The 20950-nt window shown below is 37.6% G+C and overlaps 1 protein-coding gene across 3 annotated transcripts in view; it reads right to left on the bottom strand.

Moving 5' to 3' along the window:
• Positions 1–443: 443 nt before the first annotated feature.
• Positions 444–20950, bottom strand: part of LOC121318697 (phosphorylase b kinase regulatory subunit alpha, skeletal muscle isoform-like) — a 34084-nt gene continuing 13577 nt past the window's right edge. Inside the window, exons 15-33 of one of the 3 annotated variants that reach the window (XM_041255647.1) lie at positions 20431–20540; positions 18873–19017; positions 18350–18428; positions 17614–17792; positions 16054–16224; positions 15799–15896; positions 15372–15508; positions 11657–11813; positions 10403–10482; positions 10234–10312; positions 9832–9961; positions 9413–9514; positions 7361–7473; positions 5754–5792; positions 5168–5218; positions 4605–4763; positions 4292–4345; positions 2448–2648; positions 444–1860 (exon numbers count right to left, since the gene is read on the bottom strand). In XM_041255647.1, the coding sequence (XP_041111581.1) occupies positions 1687–1860; positions 2448–2648; positions 4292–4345; positions 4605–4763; positions 5168–5218; positions 5754–5792; positions 7361–7473; positions 9413–9514; positions 9832–9961; positions 10234–10312; positions 10403–10482; positions 11657–11813; positions 15372–15508; positions 15799–15896; positions 16054–16224; positions 17614–17792; positions 18350–18428; positions 18873–19017; positions 20431–20540 (2258 nt within the window). In that variant the 3' untranslated portion in view covers positions 444–1686. The remainder of the gene's footprint in view (positions 1861–2447; positions 2649–4291; positions 4346–4604; positions 4764–5167; positions 5219–5753; positions 5793–7360; positions 7474–9412; positions 9515–9831; positions 9962–10233; positions 10313–10402; positions 10483–11656; positions 11814–15371; positions 15509–15798; positions 15897–16053; positions 16225–17613; positions 17793–18349; positions 18429–18872; positions 19018–20430; positions 20541–20950) is intronic. The other 2 variants (XM_041255649.1, XM_041255648.1) reach the window with 2 other exon arrangements.

Raw genomic sequence — 20950 nt, 5'->3', positions numbered from 1 at the left:
GCCAGTTTGCCCTTGACACGATGTGGCATAGACTCTACAAGGTGCTGGATGGTGTCTCCAGGGGTGTTAATCAGTCCAGTCATTAATGTTTCATGCAATTGGTGCAAAGATAGGCAAAGAATTGTGAGGATGTGGCATAGATTCAAGTTCATTTGGATTGAGATCCCAAGATTATGGGGCTTTGAAGATGCCTGAAGTCTCTGTCATGCCCCTCAAGCCATTCACGCACAATTCTGCCACAGTGGATGGATGTGTAATCATGTTTAAAGTAACCATGGCCATCATGATACAAAGTAAACTACAGCATTCGTTCAGCCATTCAGAGTAATCAAAGGAACCTCCTCTTTATCCCCATATACTATTTGTACACACTTTACTTGGGCAGGTATAATTCCAAATAAAGACACAACAACTATTTTATTTTAATGGTTTAAAAAAAACTTTCACAAAAAATAACATTTTTTTAAAGTTGTTAACGTTAGAGGCAAACCAAAACATTTTGTTTGTACTGTATTGCAAGTCTCTAAGTAACACAACAGAAGCTCGACAATAAAAAAGGATCAGGCACTTTCCCATATTGATCCATTTGTTATAGCAGAGGTACATTAACTAGTAAAACAATGTAAAATCTTAAAAGTATAACACAATGCAAACTGAGAACTATTGTTGTACATATTGAATTATAGTTGCTGAGTGAGATGCACTTGAAGGTATTACTGCAGCTCTATAACCCTGGAACTTACAGCCCCACTGTATTTCAGGAAAGCTTACAAACATCAGCCCCCACTTTGCAGGTACACCAGTGTGATGCCTTCAATGCTGTCTGTATTGCATAACTGAAACAACTAGACACAGGAGTCTTAGAGTGTTACAGAACACCCTGCAGTGTTTTACAAGAAACATGACATTACCTTTGCATTGTCTGTATCACAGCAATGTATTTTTCAATGTAATAGTTTGATATTTTCTATTTCCACACCATGGGTCATTAATCAACTGGGGAATACATTTCTCAACTTTTACTCAGGCCAGTTTGTCAGGAAAAAGAGAATGTGTACTGCATCCAGATGTATTGTGGGAACAGGAAACAATCATTGTTTCAGGGTGGAGCATGGTGTTCCCATGATAATCAGCATTACGTTTAAAATATATTTATGTGATACAGACAACATGGGATCCCGCTACTGTAAAGTAATGTGTTTCTTGTAAACACTGCAGGGTGTTCTGTAACACTTCACTGTAACAAAAAAAAAAAAAACTAATGTAAGTCTTGTCCTAACCATGTCCATCCAAAAGTCAGTGCAAATGGTAATCACAAAGAAGTCAAGTCTAGTTTTAGCATGGGCTGATTTTGTGTATCTGTACTTGCTCTAGAAAGTATCAAATTGAACTGCATCTCCAGATAACTGTATTCCACATCAAAAGCCTTTCACATCATCCCTTTTAATGAAAATACAAGTAACTGTTCATTCAGATCTAATGTGACAGTCTAACAACTGTCTAAATACCACTACAATAAAACATTCAATATTTTTCAGGATCATGCAGGTCATGTAGCTGAAAAGGCACAGTGAAAAAAAACACAAAAGATAAAAGTTCCTGTTTTATTTAAACAAAAGAAAGTGCAAATTTGAGCCTCTCTTTCTTTTATAAACCCTCAGATGCCAGTGGTTTGGTTCTCATGTTTCACTGCATTGCACAGCCACTGCTGGGTAGGAAATCCTGCACATAAATTGCAACTGCTTTAGCGAGGTATGTCATGGTACCAAAGCGCCCGCTGGGTGCACTGTCGTATAGCAGAACACAGATTCCAGTGGCTGGATCTTTCTTCAAGATATCGTCACCTGCACCAAGAGTTTTCTGTTGAACAGATACCAACAAGACAGCAGTTATGTAGGACAGCTTTTCTTGTACGCACTACTGAAAACTGTCTCTCTAGAAAACACTTAATAATGCATTTCATTCTTTCAGAATCAAAGTTACTTGTACAAGTCAAACATCTCAAATTAATCTATTCTTTTTTTTTTTTTTAAATGCAAGTATATCATTTATTTGTATAACATTTCACTGCCATGCAAGTTGTTTCACTATACACGTCTCAAATGTGATACATGTTGTAGCAAACATGCATTTAATTTTAAAACATATCTGGTACTACACTAGGCTAAAGAAATCTGTGTAGACATACATCCAAATTGCAATACTTTTCCCACTTATCATTCATTGCTTTTTTTGTTTGTTTTTACCCCTAAAACTTAAAAAAAAAAAAAAAGAAAAAGAAAAAAAAAGAAATGTGAAGTTGCTTCTACTTAGTTCTTCAAAAGGTCTGTGTAAAGGTCCTTTCACACCATGCATGTCATTCGTTTAACGTAGCGTAACATTCATTTTGTAGAATACATTTGTTGGAATACGTAACAACAAAAGTACACAAAAAGAGAGATAATGACCTGCTCTTCGTAGAATAAGTTATTGGCAAGGTGTAAGATCCTCTCTACATGGATAATCCCCCCAATGCTTTGGATCTCAATGTCTGCCAGCATGGTAAGCACCAGAATGACCTCCACCAGGAGCTGCCGATACTCAGGCTGTGGCACTCTGTTCAGGACTGACTCCACGTGAACTGAAAACTTGATTTCTCCAGGTGTCATCTAAAAAAGCAAGGGGAAAAAAAGGTCACTTTTCTGGCTAATAGAAGCTAACAGATGTTTTATGTGCAGTTCTCAATTCATCCGCAAACTGTCCCAAGCAAAGAAACAGAAACAAAAACACAAATGAAGAACAGGAGATTTACAATAGAACAAACATAAATCATTTAAAGAAAACATTAAAAGTAAATATAAAGAGAGTGACACAGAATAAATTCCTCCTATGTGCCTGTAACAGGCGACTCACTACACGTGATGAAATGATTAATTGAAATGATGACTTGGATAACGTGGTCAGGAGACTAGAAGGTTGGGATTGACACACCCTCCAGGCGCACAGGTTTTACTTACAAATAGAACAGACAGGAACTCCACCTGACGCTACCAGCAATGGTAGCTCACAGGTGACATATAGCTAAGCGCACAAAAGACAAAATAAAAACTACAAAAGCAATCAAAGGTGCCGTGAAGACGGCTCGCGCTACTCCGTTAACAAATGGCGGTCTCGCTTCCACACCTATCTGCTATACTGGGTGGGACCCACTATCCCGAAACTAACTCCCTGTTGCTCATGCAGTTCACCCAACTCCAACTTCGGATATACACTCAGTTATTGGTGCGTTACAGCTTCCCTCTCCCGGAACAAAACCCCCGTCCACCTCCCGACCTCGGACTATGCACACAATTACCGTTAGAAGTGGGCGCTTCATTTCCTGAACCCAGTCTTACACGTACACACACACACACACACACACACACACACACACCAACAACTAAACGTTGTTTTGGGCGTCAGTCGAATGTAGGGCTCATCCCGAGTCAGGTCAAATCTCTATCATTTTTAGTAATTGTAACTTCATTATAGTAATACAGGGTGTAACACAGTTTAAATTGTTATCTAGATCCTGACTCCCTTCCTTGGCGAAGGAAGTGTGCTCTCACTACTATCACATTGAGTGGATGATATGAAATGGGCTACCTACTCCTCTTGTTTGTAAAAGCTTTTATGTTTTTAAGTTGTCTAAGGACCTGGAGTGATTGAAAACATGGAGGTGGATTGATACCAAATTCAAACAGATGCAGGTGAGTGTAATGGTTGTATTTTGTAGGAATATATTTTTTGCATGTACATACTGTATATGTGAACATAAAAATAACTATATATCTATATATATATACATATATATATATACATATTATATATATATATATATTTTTTTTTTCCCCCAATACATAATTCTATTTAAGTTGCGAAATAGAATATACAAAAAGAAACAAACCTTGGTCTGTCTTCTTCGGACCAACATGTTATAAAAATTGCTGAGATGTGCTGGCAATATTTGCATCACAAATTAAGAATGTGTCCTACTTTATTGTGCTGTAGTGGATTTTTTGCATTACGGGAAACCTGTAAGTGAAGTTCTATGATGGCTATTCAGAAAACAGGTTATTATTTGTATTGCTTTGATGACTATGGCCTTAATTAAAAGAAGATTACATAAATATGCACCCCTGGTGGAGTTTATAAGAGTATACAGCTACCAAAAATGAATCACTATTACTATACTTATGGCTTGTTTTTGTTTGCTGGTGTATCAATAAGTAGACAATACAGTAAAACATAACAAACAGTGACACTGTCCTACCTCTCGAGTTGTTGATGACGGGAGAACAAACCCTTCAATGGAGAGTCCATGGCACTGTAGGGACAGCAATGGTAAAGTTAATGTACAGTTATTTTTTCTCAAATAATATTTTATTGCTCAAGAAAATCTTATTTTTATACAATGCAAACAAAATTCTCAGATGCAAACAGGAGTAGTATTGAGGTTGGGGTTGGTTTCAGATAAATTGCTATGAGTAAAAAAATATTTTGTTGAAACCTTTCATAAAGTTTTCCTTTAACAAACAGCAGTATGTAGCTCAATAACATCCAAGAAGGACATCCAGCCATCTCACCTTCTGTAGGATTTTCCACACTTTCTGATAGAAGCCCACTGGCACTCTGTTTAGGGCCCCGTCCAGCCTCCTCCTGCGTAGCCACTGCCCCTGGCGGCTATCGGTGGCCGCTGAAGCAGGGAAGGGGAGCCCATCCATACTGGGAGAAGAACTGAATTTCTACAGACACAAAACAATAAGAGAGCTTTTAGTACAGAAAAGTACATTCAGATTTAGATCAACAGCAACACCAGGCAACTGACATGTGCACGCTATTCCTAGTGATCTGTATTGCCCACATACATTTATTTGCAGAAAAAAAGTTGTTTATGAGTTGCTGTGGCTAGCTTGCCAGCTCTTTGGAGTCAGGGAGGTTGACCAGTCAATACTGAGCCAGAGCTGCAAGTTAATAGCCGTCATCGTTGAGATTAGAAAAGTTCTGTGCACCCTTATATAGTACTAGGAATGTGATTTGTGAACAAAAACAGAGCATTCCCCGTCACAAAACGTTGAAATTTGCTTTACCAATGGAAATGATGTAACACAACCTAAATCAACAAAAACCCTTTTAAAAAGACACTTACCATTGATGAAGACTCACTGATATCAACGTCTGTGACTTGAAAGTTAGAGGACTGCAAGGTAAAACAGGAAAAACAATTAGGGAGCACATGGTAACCCTTGAAATGCTTTGTTAGTTGGCAAAGCTGTTTAACATTCAAATAGCACAGTACAGCCTTTGATTTGAAAATGATCAAACATCTTTAAAAAGTAATTTGTTTCTTAAAATGTTAATTGAAAGTGTTGCTATGTTAGAAAATACAAATTGTTACTGTTTGCTTGCTATGAGCTGCTAAAGCTGTACGGTCACAATCAGGGTATTCCCATGCCTCTCATACGTACTGTGAATTATTTTATTATTACTCAGTCATTAGCAGACGCTTTTATCCACCGCTTTAATGTATTAAACAGTTTGACAGAAAGCCCACAGAGAATTAGAAACTGATTGAAGTTATTACTCAATTATAAACCACAGGCTGACTTAATCATGTATTACCCTGATGAACAGAGTACCAGGGTGCATGCAAACGTCGGAGATGATGTGTAACAATTAAAAGATGGGAAATTAACCCCCATCCTAACAGCTGATAAATCACGTGCGCCAATCACCTTAAGGTCACTTGGCAATGACAACCTACGCATTTCCATCTGGAATCAAAACACAATATGAATCACAAACTGAACTCTGGAAAATATAAATGCTAGAAACTGCATTTATTGAAAATTACTGTATAAGAGATTAAATATACAACACAATTGGTTCCTGAAAGTTGCGTTGTAAATCGAAACGTCTCGAGTCGAAGCAAATTTTCAAATAGGAACGATGTTATAAATTGGGGTTACATTCCTGACTCTGGCCAGATAATATATTTTTACAAAAATGACCTGTTATATTCTACTTATGCAAATATTTATTTAACTCTTTACACTTAGCCCGGTGGGTACGCGCATATTACTAAGGCATCTATATGGCTTGTTTAAAAAGTACAGACTAGGGGCTTTCCAATGACGTATTCAGTGTGTGTACGTGGTACTCCCAGCAGGAAATACGACCGTCTTAAGTTAAGCTCCTAATCATGTGACAGAGCTCACAGCTTAGGTTTCCTTTTGAGTCCATTGCTCTTAACAGACATTGTTATGGGCAAATAAATAAAAAAATTAAAAAAATTAGTTACATGCATTAAAAAAATAAAATAAAAGCTTGACTGAGTCAGGGCGACCACGGCAGGGAATGCAGTTCGGACACCGAGCATGCGCACATTACGCATGGCTCAGGTCTCACTGTGTCGTAAATGTCGTATTAATATCGTAAAGTCGAAGCAGGGTAACAACGCAAAAGAGTCGTATGTCCTGTGCGTCGTAAGTTGAGGATCACCTGTAAAAAAAATATATATATATATATATATATATATATATATATATATATATATATATATATATATATATATATATACCACTCAAAATTAAAGGGTAATGGTTAACAGAAGCTCTTTTGGATGAAGAGCACAGGTGTCATACCAACATTTACTCATCTTGGAAAACCTGTTAAAACGCACAACAGGTTGCAGTGAATTTAATACAGAATAACTTTCAAGCCGTAAGAGTCATTTTGATTAGTTATACATTCTAGATATGTAAAATGTCTCCTACACTAATAAGATTACTACACCCTCTCCCCACTGCACAAAAAAAAAGATTTCAATGAAGTTTCAGTAAGTACCTCAACATATACGCAGTATGTTACTTCAAAAAACAGATTTTATTACAGTATTTTGGGCACAGCTGAAAAAATGTAATAAACCAAAAACTAGAATCCCTATTCATAATCATGAATAAAAAATATAATAAAACTAGTGAAAATATTAAAGGGCACACATAATGAGGCTGCAAATCTCTATCCCTCTTAATCTCTTTGCCCAGACGTGGTGGTCTGTTTCATTTCCAGCCAGTGGCACCAGTGTGATTAGTTCTGGTGGTCACAGATTATTGAGTGAATTTCCACCAATTCTCACCCATTTCCACACCAACAATAAATTGGGCAAAAGACAACATGTTTGTGCTGGTACAACTGACTTCTGCATTTCACCTCAGAGGTCACTAGATTTCAGCTTCCCTTCAGTGATTCTGCATTATGTGTGGAGGAAATGTGGTGTATAACTTAAACTTCTATTACATTTTGACAGAGTAATAAATAGAAAACAAACAAGGTAAGCTACCTGCTTCATATCCAGCTTGAGTTTACTGATTCCTGCTCTCTCGCTCTTGGTTGCTCCCACATTGCCCACCTCGTGGATTGATATGACAGGACTTATTGCAGAAACAGAACGCACTGAAAGACACACAACACAAGCATGATAACTGCTGAGAGAACTTCATTCATCATTTTTCCTGAATCCACAACTTTAAATTCCAATTAATAGCATCGCTTAAAAAGGTTGCAGCTTTGCAGCTAGTGACCCTGAAAGACATTTCAGAGGTAAAATGATCTGGTAGTGAAGCAGTAACAGACCACCGGAAAGTAAAGCAAGCAAACTGAGCTCTCTTTGACTTAGTCTAGCACTTTAATAAATGCAGCCCTTTATATCATGGGGAAGGTTATAAAGCAGTTTTGTACTATATTGTAACACCATTACTGGAGTATTTGTGTTCTCTTTATATAGTGGAACACAAATTGCACAGCCTCTTACCTGTGGATTAAAATGGAAATACATGTTTGCTACATCCTGTGCCTTTCAATACTGCACATTTGAGACCTATATACTGAATGAGAGTATTATTTTCATTGCTATAGCCACTTAACTACAAGGTTTTTGTCACTACAAATGTGCTCTAACGTGAACCTCTCTCCTCTGTATTTTTCATTAAATTTAGTAATGTTAACAAGCAAGTTATTAACCACTTCAACACCATGATGTACGCACGTACGTCAAATGAAAACCCACTTACAGTACCATGCCGTACCTGCGTACGTCAAGTTTCTCATTCTAGTCTATGATCGGTTTCTCAGTCTAGCGTTTCAGGTTTCATTCTCTAAGGCAGTGCTAGAACCGTGGAATGTGCAATGAAAGTCGGGGGAGGTTCAGGTGACATTTGTATCCAATTGCATGTCATGTAGTGATTCCAAACTACCTGTGGGCGTTTAGAAGACTAAGATATATTGCGGAAAGCCATTAAATTTTTACAGGTATATATGTACATATATATATATATATATATATATATATATATATATATATGTACATATATATATATATATATTATAATACAGACAGACAGACACACACGTTTTAAATTACTATTTTTTGTTTTATTATTAGTTTTACTTGTTTAGTTGTAGTTTATATTGTTTTTAGTGAAAGCTAAACATGGCAACATCTCTCTATAATGAGCAACGGGAGTGAAGCTGGTTGAGAGGATTTTGATACCAGCGACAGTGATGCTGACCTATCACTCAGCAATGATGATGATGAAGAGGATGTGAAGCCAAGCCCAGTACAAACTGTACAAACAAAAGAGCATGCAGCTACTTTACAGGTAAGCCAGCTGCAAACAGGAAGCTGTTTGGTTTGAAATGGCAGTTCTGTGACAAAATACTATCAAAACACAGCACTAGGTACAGGCAATGCGGCAGCCAGATCCATCACAACGTCTGTGCATTTGTGACTATCCCTCCAACACAAGGGAAGCAGAGACTGCAACAAAGGTGCAGGATCTGTTACGAAAATGGAAATAAACAAAAAAACACAAGAAAAATATGCAGTGGTTGCGAAGACAACCCCAGGTTCTGTTGTATGGAACATATGGCACAGAGCAAGTCGATAATGACACGCGTTTTGATGTTGTTTGATTTTTATTTGAGAATTACTGTTTACTTATTGTTGTTATTAGCAGCGTTTTTTTTTTCATTGTTACAAAAAAACCAAAAACATGTATTTATCTCTGTATTGAACATGGGTATGTAGTACACAGGAGCATAAAGGGTTAATGAATAACACTATTTAGGTCATTTATTTGTGTTTTATTTATCATATGTTAACATTTTATAGCAATTACAGGCTTGAAAACATTATTATTATTATTTTCAAAATCTGGTAACTGGGAAGGGGTTTCATTTTTACATCTGGAGTTGAAGTGGTTAAACAAGCACTAGGGTAAAACGTGCAGTCCCAAAGGAACCCTAAAATGTCACATATGACAGCTGTATAATGTTAGGGATTAAAGTAAAGGGAAGTATTACATATAATACAAATGGACATTGAAGTACTTACTGCTTCTTTCAACCCCAAACTCCTTTCCACTCAGGATATGATGCAGAAGATTCTTCAGATCTGATGGACTTAAGCTCATTAAACTCTCCGTGGCCTCTTCGCCTGAAAGAGGTGAAAAAGACTTAAAAACAGCTCCGGGAAATTCAGTATTTAAAGTTTAAACACATAGATACAAAAAAAACATGCCTATTGAAAGAAGAAGTGTCAGTAAGGTCTTTGAATTACAAAATGTTATGCATGTTAATTGAAACTTGGTTTGGAAACCAGACTTGAACATGTGTTCTAAGTGAAAAACAGTGCATGTTTGAGTTAAGATTTGACGAGGTCCTTCCTGAATAACATAGATGGTATTCAAACTTCATTAGACAGGCTGGCGAACATCTAGGGAAGTAGTTCCCATTAGGACTCTCACTATTTACCTGAACAGTTGAGGGACTGGGCAAGCTCTGTTGTCATCACCTGAATGATTAAGCCAATCCTCAGACGAAACATTTCAGTAAAAAGTGATGGCTGGGTCCTAATGTACATTGCCAGGTACACCATAATTTCCTGTGAACAAAACCAGCATCATTAAACACCTTTGAAACAACACTCAAGCTAATTTCTTGGAACTTAGACATCAATGATGTTAATCAAAGCAAATAAAATATCGCTCCACAGCTACTTTAGCTCAGGAAGCATGTGTCTTTTGAGTATGTTAGCGGAGATGTAGTCTGTTTGTGCATCTCAAGTGCAAAGTAGCTATGCTAGTACTTTGTCACGTACACAACTCAGAAAATAATGTATAAATGGGTAAGGTGGTTCTACCGAACATTGCTGACCTGGGTAAGAACTGCTATGTTGATATTCTGCGCACTGGCATCATCAATCAGTTTTGTCAACTCATCTAGAGGCAAAGGTCTGTTGAGAGATTTACACAGATCAGTTTATTGTGCTTTAATGCTAGTAAATGTTTCCTGTTAACCATGTTCAAAGAGAGGAAGTACTCACGCTACAATAGTCTTCTCACGAGGTTCTGGAGGCAGTCCCACTGTTAAGTGCTTCTGGTGTGACAACAGATCTGAGCAGGCCTAACAATACACAAAACAACTTGCACTGTTACAACAGGAATAATTGCTTAAAGTTATACACAAATAAAACACTGGGGTACATTTCTTTAGATCTTTAGGCCAAATATACATTTTCCCATCCCAAAAACTGTTAAAAATGGTATGACACACAATACCTGTATTTCCCAGAAAGTGAAACTGAATACAACTACTGTAAATCTCCCAGGAGACTTTCTAAATGTTTTTTTTTCGAAGAAATACTGACTACAGTCAGCATTCAGATATCGTTTACCCAGATACACATCGGTCGCTTTTTACCACCCTTATAAAATCAATCCCCATTACATATATGCAACAAATTAATGCGCTTACCCGTCACATGTGATTTCCGACTCCGTCACAAATTTTCTGATACAAAGCCCATCTATTCAACGTTACAATTTATTTGAATATCTGTCACAGCCTGTGTTATATATATTTTTTTCTCTCTGCATGCCAAATCAGTATGTTTTTATTGTGCAGTTATTATGCAGCCAAAACAAACCGAAGAGACAAGCTACGGTAATGTAAACCGTTTTAATACTGTGATGTATTTTTTTGAAATCTGTGCATTTTCATTTGCAAGTGAACAATGACATTAGGGCCTTATCGAGCACTATATTCTGCAATTTTGAATACTGACTTTGGATACTATTTTAATTTTGGAAACTTTTTTTTTTTAAATCTTTTGCTAAATTGCATTATGTTTTATGTAGTATGCAGTTCTGTGCACGGGTAACATTTTGATTTCATTTTGCTGTTGGGTCATTAAATGAGGAATTTTACATACTGCTACAATACGTACCAGATTTAAAAGTATGTACTGTATTACAGTCCACGTGTCCAGTCGTCTATTTTGGCAAGTAATATTTTCCGAATCATATCGTTCTGAATTAAGATCTTATGTTGAAAATATAGTACTGTACCAACAAAACCAATGCAGTGCATCTAAATGGAAGCCTACTTATTTTAAAAGACAGTACTTTCAGATATGTATCTTTTTTTGTGTTCCCTGAAAAACCGTCAAGGGTTGGAACAGGCCAAAATGAAATAGGAATACGATACAGGAGAAATAACAGTGTCAACATTTTGGTAAAAAAAGAAACTGCTGCTAATGGCTCAGTGTGACTGAGAAAGAATCCTTGTATGATGTCACCTCGTCTAGTGCCTCCACTTTTTTCTTTAGCATGCCAGAGATCATGCGGATGAGCCCCCACTGGCGCATGGCACCCGCCTTGTTGTACAGCTTAGTCAAGAGATCCTTCACCGTGGTGCCAGGCTCGCCATAGTACTCTGTGTCCCAGTCTGCACCCCTGCATGAAGGAAACAGCAAAAAACAGGTTTACAGCTGAAATTGTGTGTGTATGTATATATTAGGGATGCACCAAATCCAGTATTCGGCCTGAATACCTACTTTTTGAGCAGGGTTCGGATTCGGCCAAATACAGTGAACCAAATCCAAAATCTGCCCACACGCACATCCATTTTAATACATCCCTCCAATGTGTGCAATTCTTATTTAAATAAAATACACAAATCCGGTACTGAACGTAACTGTTGTATTTAATAACAAGAACACGTTTGATGAACTCTGTCGCAGCTCTCAACTCCCTATTACTGGTGGCACATGCACTAAACAGTCATGCAGCTGCTGAATGAAAACATACCCCTGTATGCAACAGCATCAGATCACACTTTTCATCAAGTTATGCAGTAAACCTGTAATATATAGTAACAGCAAACTGCTTTAGAATTTAGTGCTTTGTCTGTCAAATGTGTTCTAGAGATCATGCTGAGAAAAAAAAAAAATCAGTGCACAGAAATATATATTTTTTGTAACTTTACAACTGTCAGATAGACTGTATTGAACAATATGCTTTATTAAATTAAATTATGTTATTGTAATGTGCCAACAGAAGTTGATTTATTTGTGAACTGTTGTGCTTTATTAAAATATTTTTAAAACTATTTCGTAGCCTATTTGATATTGCACACATGCAGTGCATTTAAATCAATGTGGGTTTCATTTCACAGGGAGATTCAGGTCACTCATCATTTTTTCCTTATAGCTCTCAGATACGGTTGTCAACAGGCTCCAGAACCTTGGGAAAACAAAGGCAGTCCAGGTTTTTTTTAACTCACCTCTTTAGACTGCAATGTATTCAACATTAAAGTGAGTGTGAATTGCTTCAGCAGTTTAGTAAATGTATTTAATTGTTTAATTGTTGTGGCGTGTCTATCCGGAGAGCCTCGTAACAACAATTAAATCGTTCTGCTTGATTTTTCTTTTTGCATACAGTAAACAATATCTATCAAAACAGTGCAACATCATTATTATTATTATTATTATTATTATTATTATTATTATTATTATCATCTTTGCACTCACATGCACTCTTTCATTTAACTTTGTGACAGCAGGTAAAGTTTCTATTTGTTTAATATTTCTTGCTTCACACAGTCCAGCCCAGTCGAAGAAAGCCAATCAGCTGCTGTATACAGTGGGTCTCAAAAGTATTCACCCCCCCTTGGACTTTCTCACATTTTATTGTGTTACAACATGGAATCAAAATGGATTGAATTAGTTTTTGCCACTGATCAACACAGAAAAAGTCCATAATGTCAAAGTGAAAAATAAAATCTACAAATTGGTCTAAATTAATTACAAATACAAAACAGAAAATAATTGATTGCATAAGTATTCACCCCCTTGAGTCAATATTTGGTAAAGGCACCTTTGGCAGCAATTACAGCCATGAGTCTATTTGGATAAGTCTCTACCAGCTTTACACATCTGGACACTGCAATTTTTGCCCATTCATCTTTGCAAAATTGCTCAAGCTCCGTCAAGTTGGATGGGGACATTGGTGAAGAGCAAGGTTCAACTCTTTCCACATATTCTCAGTTGGATTGAGGTCTGAGCTTTAACTGGGCCACTCCAGCACATTGACCTTTGTGTTTTTAAGCCACTCCAGTGTGGCGTTGGCTGTATGTCTGGGGTCATTGTCCTGCTGTACTTTGCTGTATCCATTTTGCCCTCTATCTTCACGAGCTTTCCAGGCCCTGACGCAGAGAAGTATCACCATAGATGCTGCCCCCACCATGCTTCATGGTAGGGTGGTGTTCTCAGGATGATGTACGGTGTCAGGCTTGCGCCAAACATAGCGCTTAGCACTGAGGCCAAAAAGCTCTATTTTGGTCTCATCAGACCATAGAATCCTCTTCCACTTGGTCTCAAGAGTCTCCCACATGCTTTCTGGCAAACTCTAGCCAAGATTTAATGTGAGTTTTTTTCAACAATGGCTTTCTTTTTGCCACCTCTCATAAAGGCCAGTTTTGTGAAGCACCCAGGTTATTGTTGCCGTATGCACAGTGTCTCCCAGCTCAGCCGTGGAAGGCTGTAACTCCTTTAGAGTTGCCATAGGCCTCTTGGTGGCCTCCCTGACTAGTGCCCTTCTCGCCCGGATACTCAGTTTTTGAGGACGGCCTGTTCTAGACAGATTCACAGTTGTGCCATATTCTCTCCATTTCTTAATAATGGACTTTGCTGTGCTCCGGGGGATATTCAATGCCTTGGAAATGTTCTTATATCCTACACCTGATTGGTGCTTTTGAAGAACCTTATTCCGGATTTGCTTTGAATGTTCCTTCATCTTCATGATGTAGTTTTTATTAGGAAATGTACTAACCAACCGTAGGACCTCCCAGAGACAGGTATATTTAACCTGAAATCATGTGAAACACCTTAATTGCACACAGGTGGACTCCATTCAACTAATTATGTCACTTTTAAAGACAACTGGTTGCACCACAGCTTATTTAGGTGTGTCATAGCGAAGTGGGTGAATACTTACGCAATCACTTATTTTCTGTTTTATATTTGTAATTAATTTAGAACAATTTGTAGATTTTATTTTTCACTTTGACATTATAGACTTTTTTTTGTGTTGATCAGTGGCAAAAATTTCTAATTAAATCCATTTTGATTCCACGTTGTAACACAATAAAATGTGGAAAGGTCCAAGGGGGGTGAATACTTTTGAGAGCCACTGTAAGTCTGACTGATGGAAACGATCCTCGCAGACGTGTGTGCTTTTGGTAACAACTAAGTAAAAAAATTCAATTAATTTAGTAACAGCTCGCACAATTCACACTCACTTTACTGAATGCACTGCAGTTTAGAGAGGTGAGTTACAATTTACAAAACCTGACTTAGTGTTCAGAGATTCTGGAGCCTGTTGGCAACCTTACTCTCAGATCAGCTGACACAGTTTGAAACGTCATTAAAGAAAATAGTGGGTTACGGCAAAAATGCAGCTCTCCTTTCTTGTAAAGGTAAAGTAAACTGTATTTTGACGTTTCTGTTGTGAGGGGATGGGGCTAGCGGTAAATTGTGTAAGTTTCAAACTGAAATCTTATTCAGGGATATATTTCCATTCGGTAATAAAAATACTACTAACTAAAAAGCTCCAAATGATTGTGCACTTCCCAATGTTAGTAGCTGCCAGTCTGTTTTTCATTCAAGAGTTTTGACAGATTCTGTAGATTCGGTATTCGGCCGAATCTTTTGAGATGGATTCGGTATTCGGGCGAATTCCAAAAACTTGGATTCGGTGCATCCCTAGTGTGTGTGTGCGTGTGTGTGTGTCTATATATACAGACACACACACACAGACATTTATATATGATACAAACTATCATATCCAATCCTGTAAGCTACAATACCATTTATGGAACTCTGGCATGTGAAATTTACACATGCTGCTACCAACTGAATGGTACAGAAGGAATCTGATCAGTGCACATTTTATCAATAGAGTTTACACCAATAAGAAAATAATGCTATGCCTCTTGCAAAATAAAAGCCTTACTTCAAGTTGAAGAGAATGTAGAGGATGTCAGCCTGATCCTGCAGACAAGGACATTCCTTCAGCTGGTCAATCAGAGCCCTGAAGTCAGTTTTACCGGACGAATCTTTGGGCAGATTCATTTCAGAAATCCGAGTAATCTGTGAAAAACGTCCATCTGTGAAAAACTTGCACATGACATCCTTGTAATTCTTGAATTCCCTATGTTTCAGTTTTTATTTTGAAATAATATGGATACATTTTTACAACAAATTTCATCAAATCGAACAAGCAGTATCTAAGAGATATCCAACAGAAAATCCTACATTATGTGAAATAACTTCTTGTAACAAAGGTTATTACAAACGCTCATTACATACAGGCAAGCAATTGAAGAAAGCAAAAGCATGCCCACAGTAACAGATAGGTTTGTAAACATGAAGTAAAATACCTTGATATCCTGAGCTGGCTGAGGCTGAGTTGAGTCCAGAAGGTTGAACGAGGCCTGAGGGACACGGTACAGCTTGCTGGGAAGGTACATGCTCACATCTGGAGGAGAACTATGTTTTAACACTTAAAAAACCCTGCATTTTCATAAACACATGCAGTCTTTAAATCTTTAACATATTTTACAGGACCATTTCATATCACACCTTGATTTAATGAAAATATTTTATTTCAAGAAAAATAGTTAAAAGGAACTCACTCTGTACGTCCAGTTCTTTTGCCTTGTTTATCAGAGACACCATTTCACAGGTCTGGTGTGCAACAGCACGGAAACGACTTATTCCTCCTTTCTTGGGACCCTGCGATGGCGTGGGAGCTGGACTTTTCAACAGCTGGTCTAAATACTTGGCAAGATCGTCAATGGTGTCCACTGTAGTAAACACCCAGTGAATATTACAAAAAAGATTTATGTTAGAAATGCAAGAATATAATTGAATTGTATTTCTCTACTGAATGTATTAGGTTTCTTTTGGTATTTCTAACTTAGGTACTATTGAGTAATAGTTATGGAGCTCATATTTATGGAATCACCAGATCCACAGGGAATGCTGCATGGGCTTTTATGTTCCCATGGGGAGCCTGTGGAGAGGTTATCTAATCGCACTTCAGCGACCCCTACTGGTCAGACACTCAAGTACAGAAGGAGATATCCTTGGCTGGATTCTTGGTTCCATGGCTTGGAGGTCACCTGCTGATCTTCAGTCCTCCTAATCAGTAAGTGAGTTACAATGGTGTGTTGAAATTTGAATTCAGTATTTCATACTGGGTATACAAGACAGATCGGAAACAAATCAACAAAAGAAAAAACTAAAACAAAAAGATGAGAAAATGATCCATTACATATTCAGAGCTTCAAACATACAAGCTACTGAACAGCAAGTAAGCAGGCATTCAACAGCTTCATTAAATCAAGCATTCATGCTGACCCAGTTCATTCACAGATTGCACAAAATAGCACATTTACAGGCATGCTATTTATAAATTATCCAGCCTCATCAGCCAAGTATGTTTCTTTTAATTGCAAAAATGATGAAGAATGCTTTCCACACAACCAAACCAATATAACCACAAACCTCTTTACTTCCTGCAATGATGGCAAGGATGCCGGAGTAAACAGGTGTTATTATTTTGTTTATAACAAATGAAAAGAGTTAGGAACAGGTTAGCAACTGGTAATGCACCAGTCAAAAACTAGACAGAATTACATGTCTATATACAGTACACGTGATGAACATTAACCAGTTTTTATAGCTAGAACCAATAATACATACTCTAAACTCCCCCCCTCCCCCCCATCAGTACATTTACACACTATTTTTATTTAAATTGCCTATTTAGCTAACCACTCAAGATCAAAAGGGATACAGGATTTTGAAGGCTTATACTGTAGACCTCCACATTGGTCCAGTACAAGGTAGCAAAACCAATTTTTGTTACAAAAATGCTTCTATTACCCTCCTGGGGTACAACATATCCAATGGAGATCCTGCTGAGTATTATAGGTCGGTGTGAGAACCGAACACAAGGGCCCTTTGAGTTACTTAAGTTACTGGACCAAGGATTTGAACCCTGGATCTCCTGGGTTAAAACTTGACTGAACAGACACCCAATTACATGATTCCAAAATAGGTTACATAAGATACTTAAATTTGTTTTGAAAATTGTTACTGATTTTGAAGTGAGATTGTCATTTTAAAATGAGACATGACAAAAGCCGAAAAAGAAATGTTGTTGAAATGTATCCGATTCTCATCCTTACCATGATCTGCAAAGTGAAAGGCATGCAGAGACTCCACCGCGTCTAAAACATCATCATCATCATCATCATCATCATCATAGTCATCATGAAGCATCTTACCATCAGGTTTGGGGTCCATGAAACTAAGATGTGCGCAGCAGGAAGTTGTCATGAACTCTGACAACTTGCCTGTCTGAACCCTGCCAGGAAAACAGAGAAGGACATCTCCAATTGGTTCCGCACTGTTACCTTCAATTATTTTACCCAAAATAATCCATCATGTACCATAAAAAATAGCCACTGAAATTCATTAGACAGGCTTTTTGCTGTGTGCCATGTAACCTTTACGGAACATGTGTTTTGTTATTTTTTTAAAGCCCTTCCAATGAATGGAATTTATTTTAATGTCAATGTACTTTATTTGATTTACACATTCAGAAGTATGTTTAACTCTATGCTTTCTTGATGTTACAAAATAACCGCTTTGTTTAGTGCACTGAAAACAAGTTAGTGCAGCTCATAGTCTAAAGAATCACTGGACCAACTTAATACCTTGTTTTACAATCCTCCGAGGGGCAGATAACAGATACTTAATTGAGAACATTGCAATTGAGAACCTACCTGCAGACTATCTGAAGGGGTACGAGTTGTTGCAATTGAAACTATCCTTTAGACTATCATTACTACAGTCCTCCACACTAACTACAGGATCAGTTGATCAATTCTGACTGTGACCATGTCTAGTTTTTTTCCATACCTAGCTCCTCCAAAATATCCATCTTGCAGCTTTCGTAGTGTTGCTAAGATAACTGGATCCAAATCTAACTGATCTTCAGCTGCAAGACAAAGAACACAAAATTAGAAAACATATTAGTAGGGTCAGCAGGAAGTATGAGGTCCAATCTTGTTCCATCAAAACCCGCAAAAAATCTTGAACTTGACAGCTCCCTTGTTGTCTGCTGCACTATGCTTGATTAACCACAATGGGAAAATGATGAGGCAGGAAATCACACCGAGTAAGTGTTTGAAAATGCCATAGAATCAAAAAGGCCATAAACTTCAGGAAATTAGATTAGAGTGAAACTTTGCAGGATCAAAGCAGCAATCTAATGCCAGTATTTAATATTTCAGTAAATCTCATGACACTTTTCGGAGTAATAAAAACCACACATCTCCCTGAAACCAATGCACTGAATTGTGTCCAAGGCTATTTTCTATATGAAGCGGTTTAAATCGAGGGACAGACATCGTTCCATCTGGGTTGATAGGGCTGCACTTACTGAGCATGGTTTGTGAGATGGGGAAGGTGACTGTGGGTCGACCAGTCATTCTCCAGCGGCAGCAGAGATAGGAGAGGTCAGTGCGGAGCATCTCTACAATCATCCGGCTATCCAGGGCCAAATAGAACTGCTGCTGATCTATAAACTACACAACCTATACAAGTCACAAACAGTGCTTTGAAATGCAATACAAGAAAATGCCCATGGTGGCACGGTAAAAGCCTGAAAACTGTAAAAATCTGAGATACGGACCCCTTGTAGTGCGGAGGTGGCAACTTTGTAAAACGATCCCTCTGGACCCAGACAACCATACAATACAAGTATGAAGAATGTCTATATCAAAACATTAGCTCTGTAACATCAAGATACTTAAGTCACATGATGAAAATATGTCAGCTGTCAAAGTGAAGGGTATAGTTAGATTTACATTCAGGTCTTTTTAAGAACAACAGTTTTATTAGCATCTGACAGCAACATATAATCTGCCCTCACAGGGATGCTTATGTTCAGGTTTGAGCCTACAGCTCATTGTTAATTAACCTTGTGTTTTGGGCTTCAATAGTGCCCACTATGGGCAATTTATTTTGTAACTTGTTGTCTCATTACAATAATTCAGCACCTATCGGCTAGGTAAGAAACAGCTTTTGTGGACAAAGGTACTTTGACAACCCTGTCTAAATGTGTACTTCCAGTGGTTATCCTATAGATCATGTACATGATCTCATTGAAACAATCTCACTTATAAGTACATGTTACAGGCATACAGAACTGATCTGTGTAACAGCACAATGGTACCATCTGTTGGTAAATTAAGGCACTGTAAGAAAGCAAAGAGACTTGTTCTTTAAAATGTGTCTTAAATAATATTTATCTATTAACAGTACCATATCTCTTATAGAACATATTCATAAAAGTTAAACCTGCCATTTAATTTAGAAGAAGATCATTCTGAGGATAAAGCAGATCTTTTACGGTTAACAAAGCTGAATAAAACTAAAACTTATTCTTTCATTTTTTATTTGAACTATCAACATATAATATAAATATGATTATAGCTCCAATCCTCACGGATTTCAGACATAAGTTTGGATGCTACAATGATGAAGACATAAACAGATAAGGCACCTTGCATTCAGATATTCAAGAAGATATCTTGAGTTTAAAAAGGTAGGCCCATACATTACAGAAGATGACTTTTTATAATAATAATTTCTTATGAGGTAGTACCAAAAAAGTAGCAGACTTCACGATGTCGAACACATAACTTTCGTTACAATCACAAAACTTGTTTTTACTCCTGAAATACCTCCACGAAAGACACAGCTAAAGGACCATAGATATGGTAAAAACAGGGAGTATTGTAGATAACAGATGACTATTACATGTTCACAAAACATCCCTAACCTAACATAAGGGTGGCGCGATAGCTAATGATACTTTTTTTAATTCAACACAATATGTTCAATGTGCTCTAGTGGTGAAGATTAAAAAAAACACACCAAATAAAAAAAAGACATGCCAGATCTTTATTCGCAGCTTCCTAATAAAGTCGTCTCACCTGTGGTGTGAAAGAGAAGACGGTGTTTCGTATTATGTACAGTTTGGATGTTCCCAGGACGCCCATGCGGCGGTAAGGTCGCCCGGTCAGGCCAAGCCTCCTGTTGCGACCTGAAACACACAAGGCCTGTATTAGCCATCTTTATAATACCAAAGTGGGAGATAAGCCTGGCCTGCTGCTATCACTTGATAGAGGGCCAAGGTTTTTTCCTCCCATTAGATCCACACAGACATGCTGCCTGCACTTTAAATATCCAGACACTTCGTATTGTAGGGTTTAGTGCAGAGTGGATCTCTTGGGGAGTCATGTTTAAACATGTACATGCTTTTGTTTAACCATTCAAAACAGGTTACTATGCTTTATTTTCTCATATGCTTGAACACTACTGTTATTAACATACCTTTCAATGATATCTGTAAAAACCTTCATTCTGTACTCCCTCTCTATTATTTCAGGTTCTGAAGGAATTGCAAGGAATACATGCCACCAATATTAGAAAACAACTAAGAAACAACTTAGC

This window comes from Polyodon spathula, chromosome 7, assembly GCF_017654505.1.
Source record: "Polyodon spathula isolate WHYD16114869_AA chromosome 7, ASM1765450v1, whole genome shotgun sequence".
In the NCBI taxonomy this organism is placed as follows: Eukaryota; Metazoa; Chordata; class Actinopteri; order Acipenseriformes; family Polyodontidae; genus Polyodon; species Polyodon spathula.
This window is presented reverse-complemented; position numbering and strand designations above follow the sequence as displayed.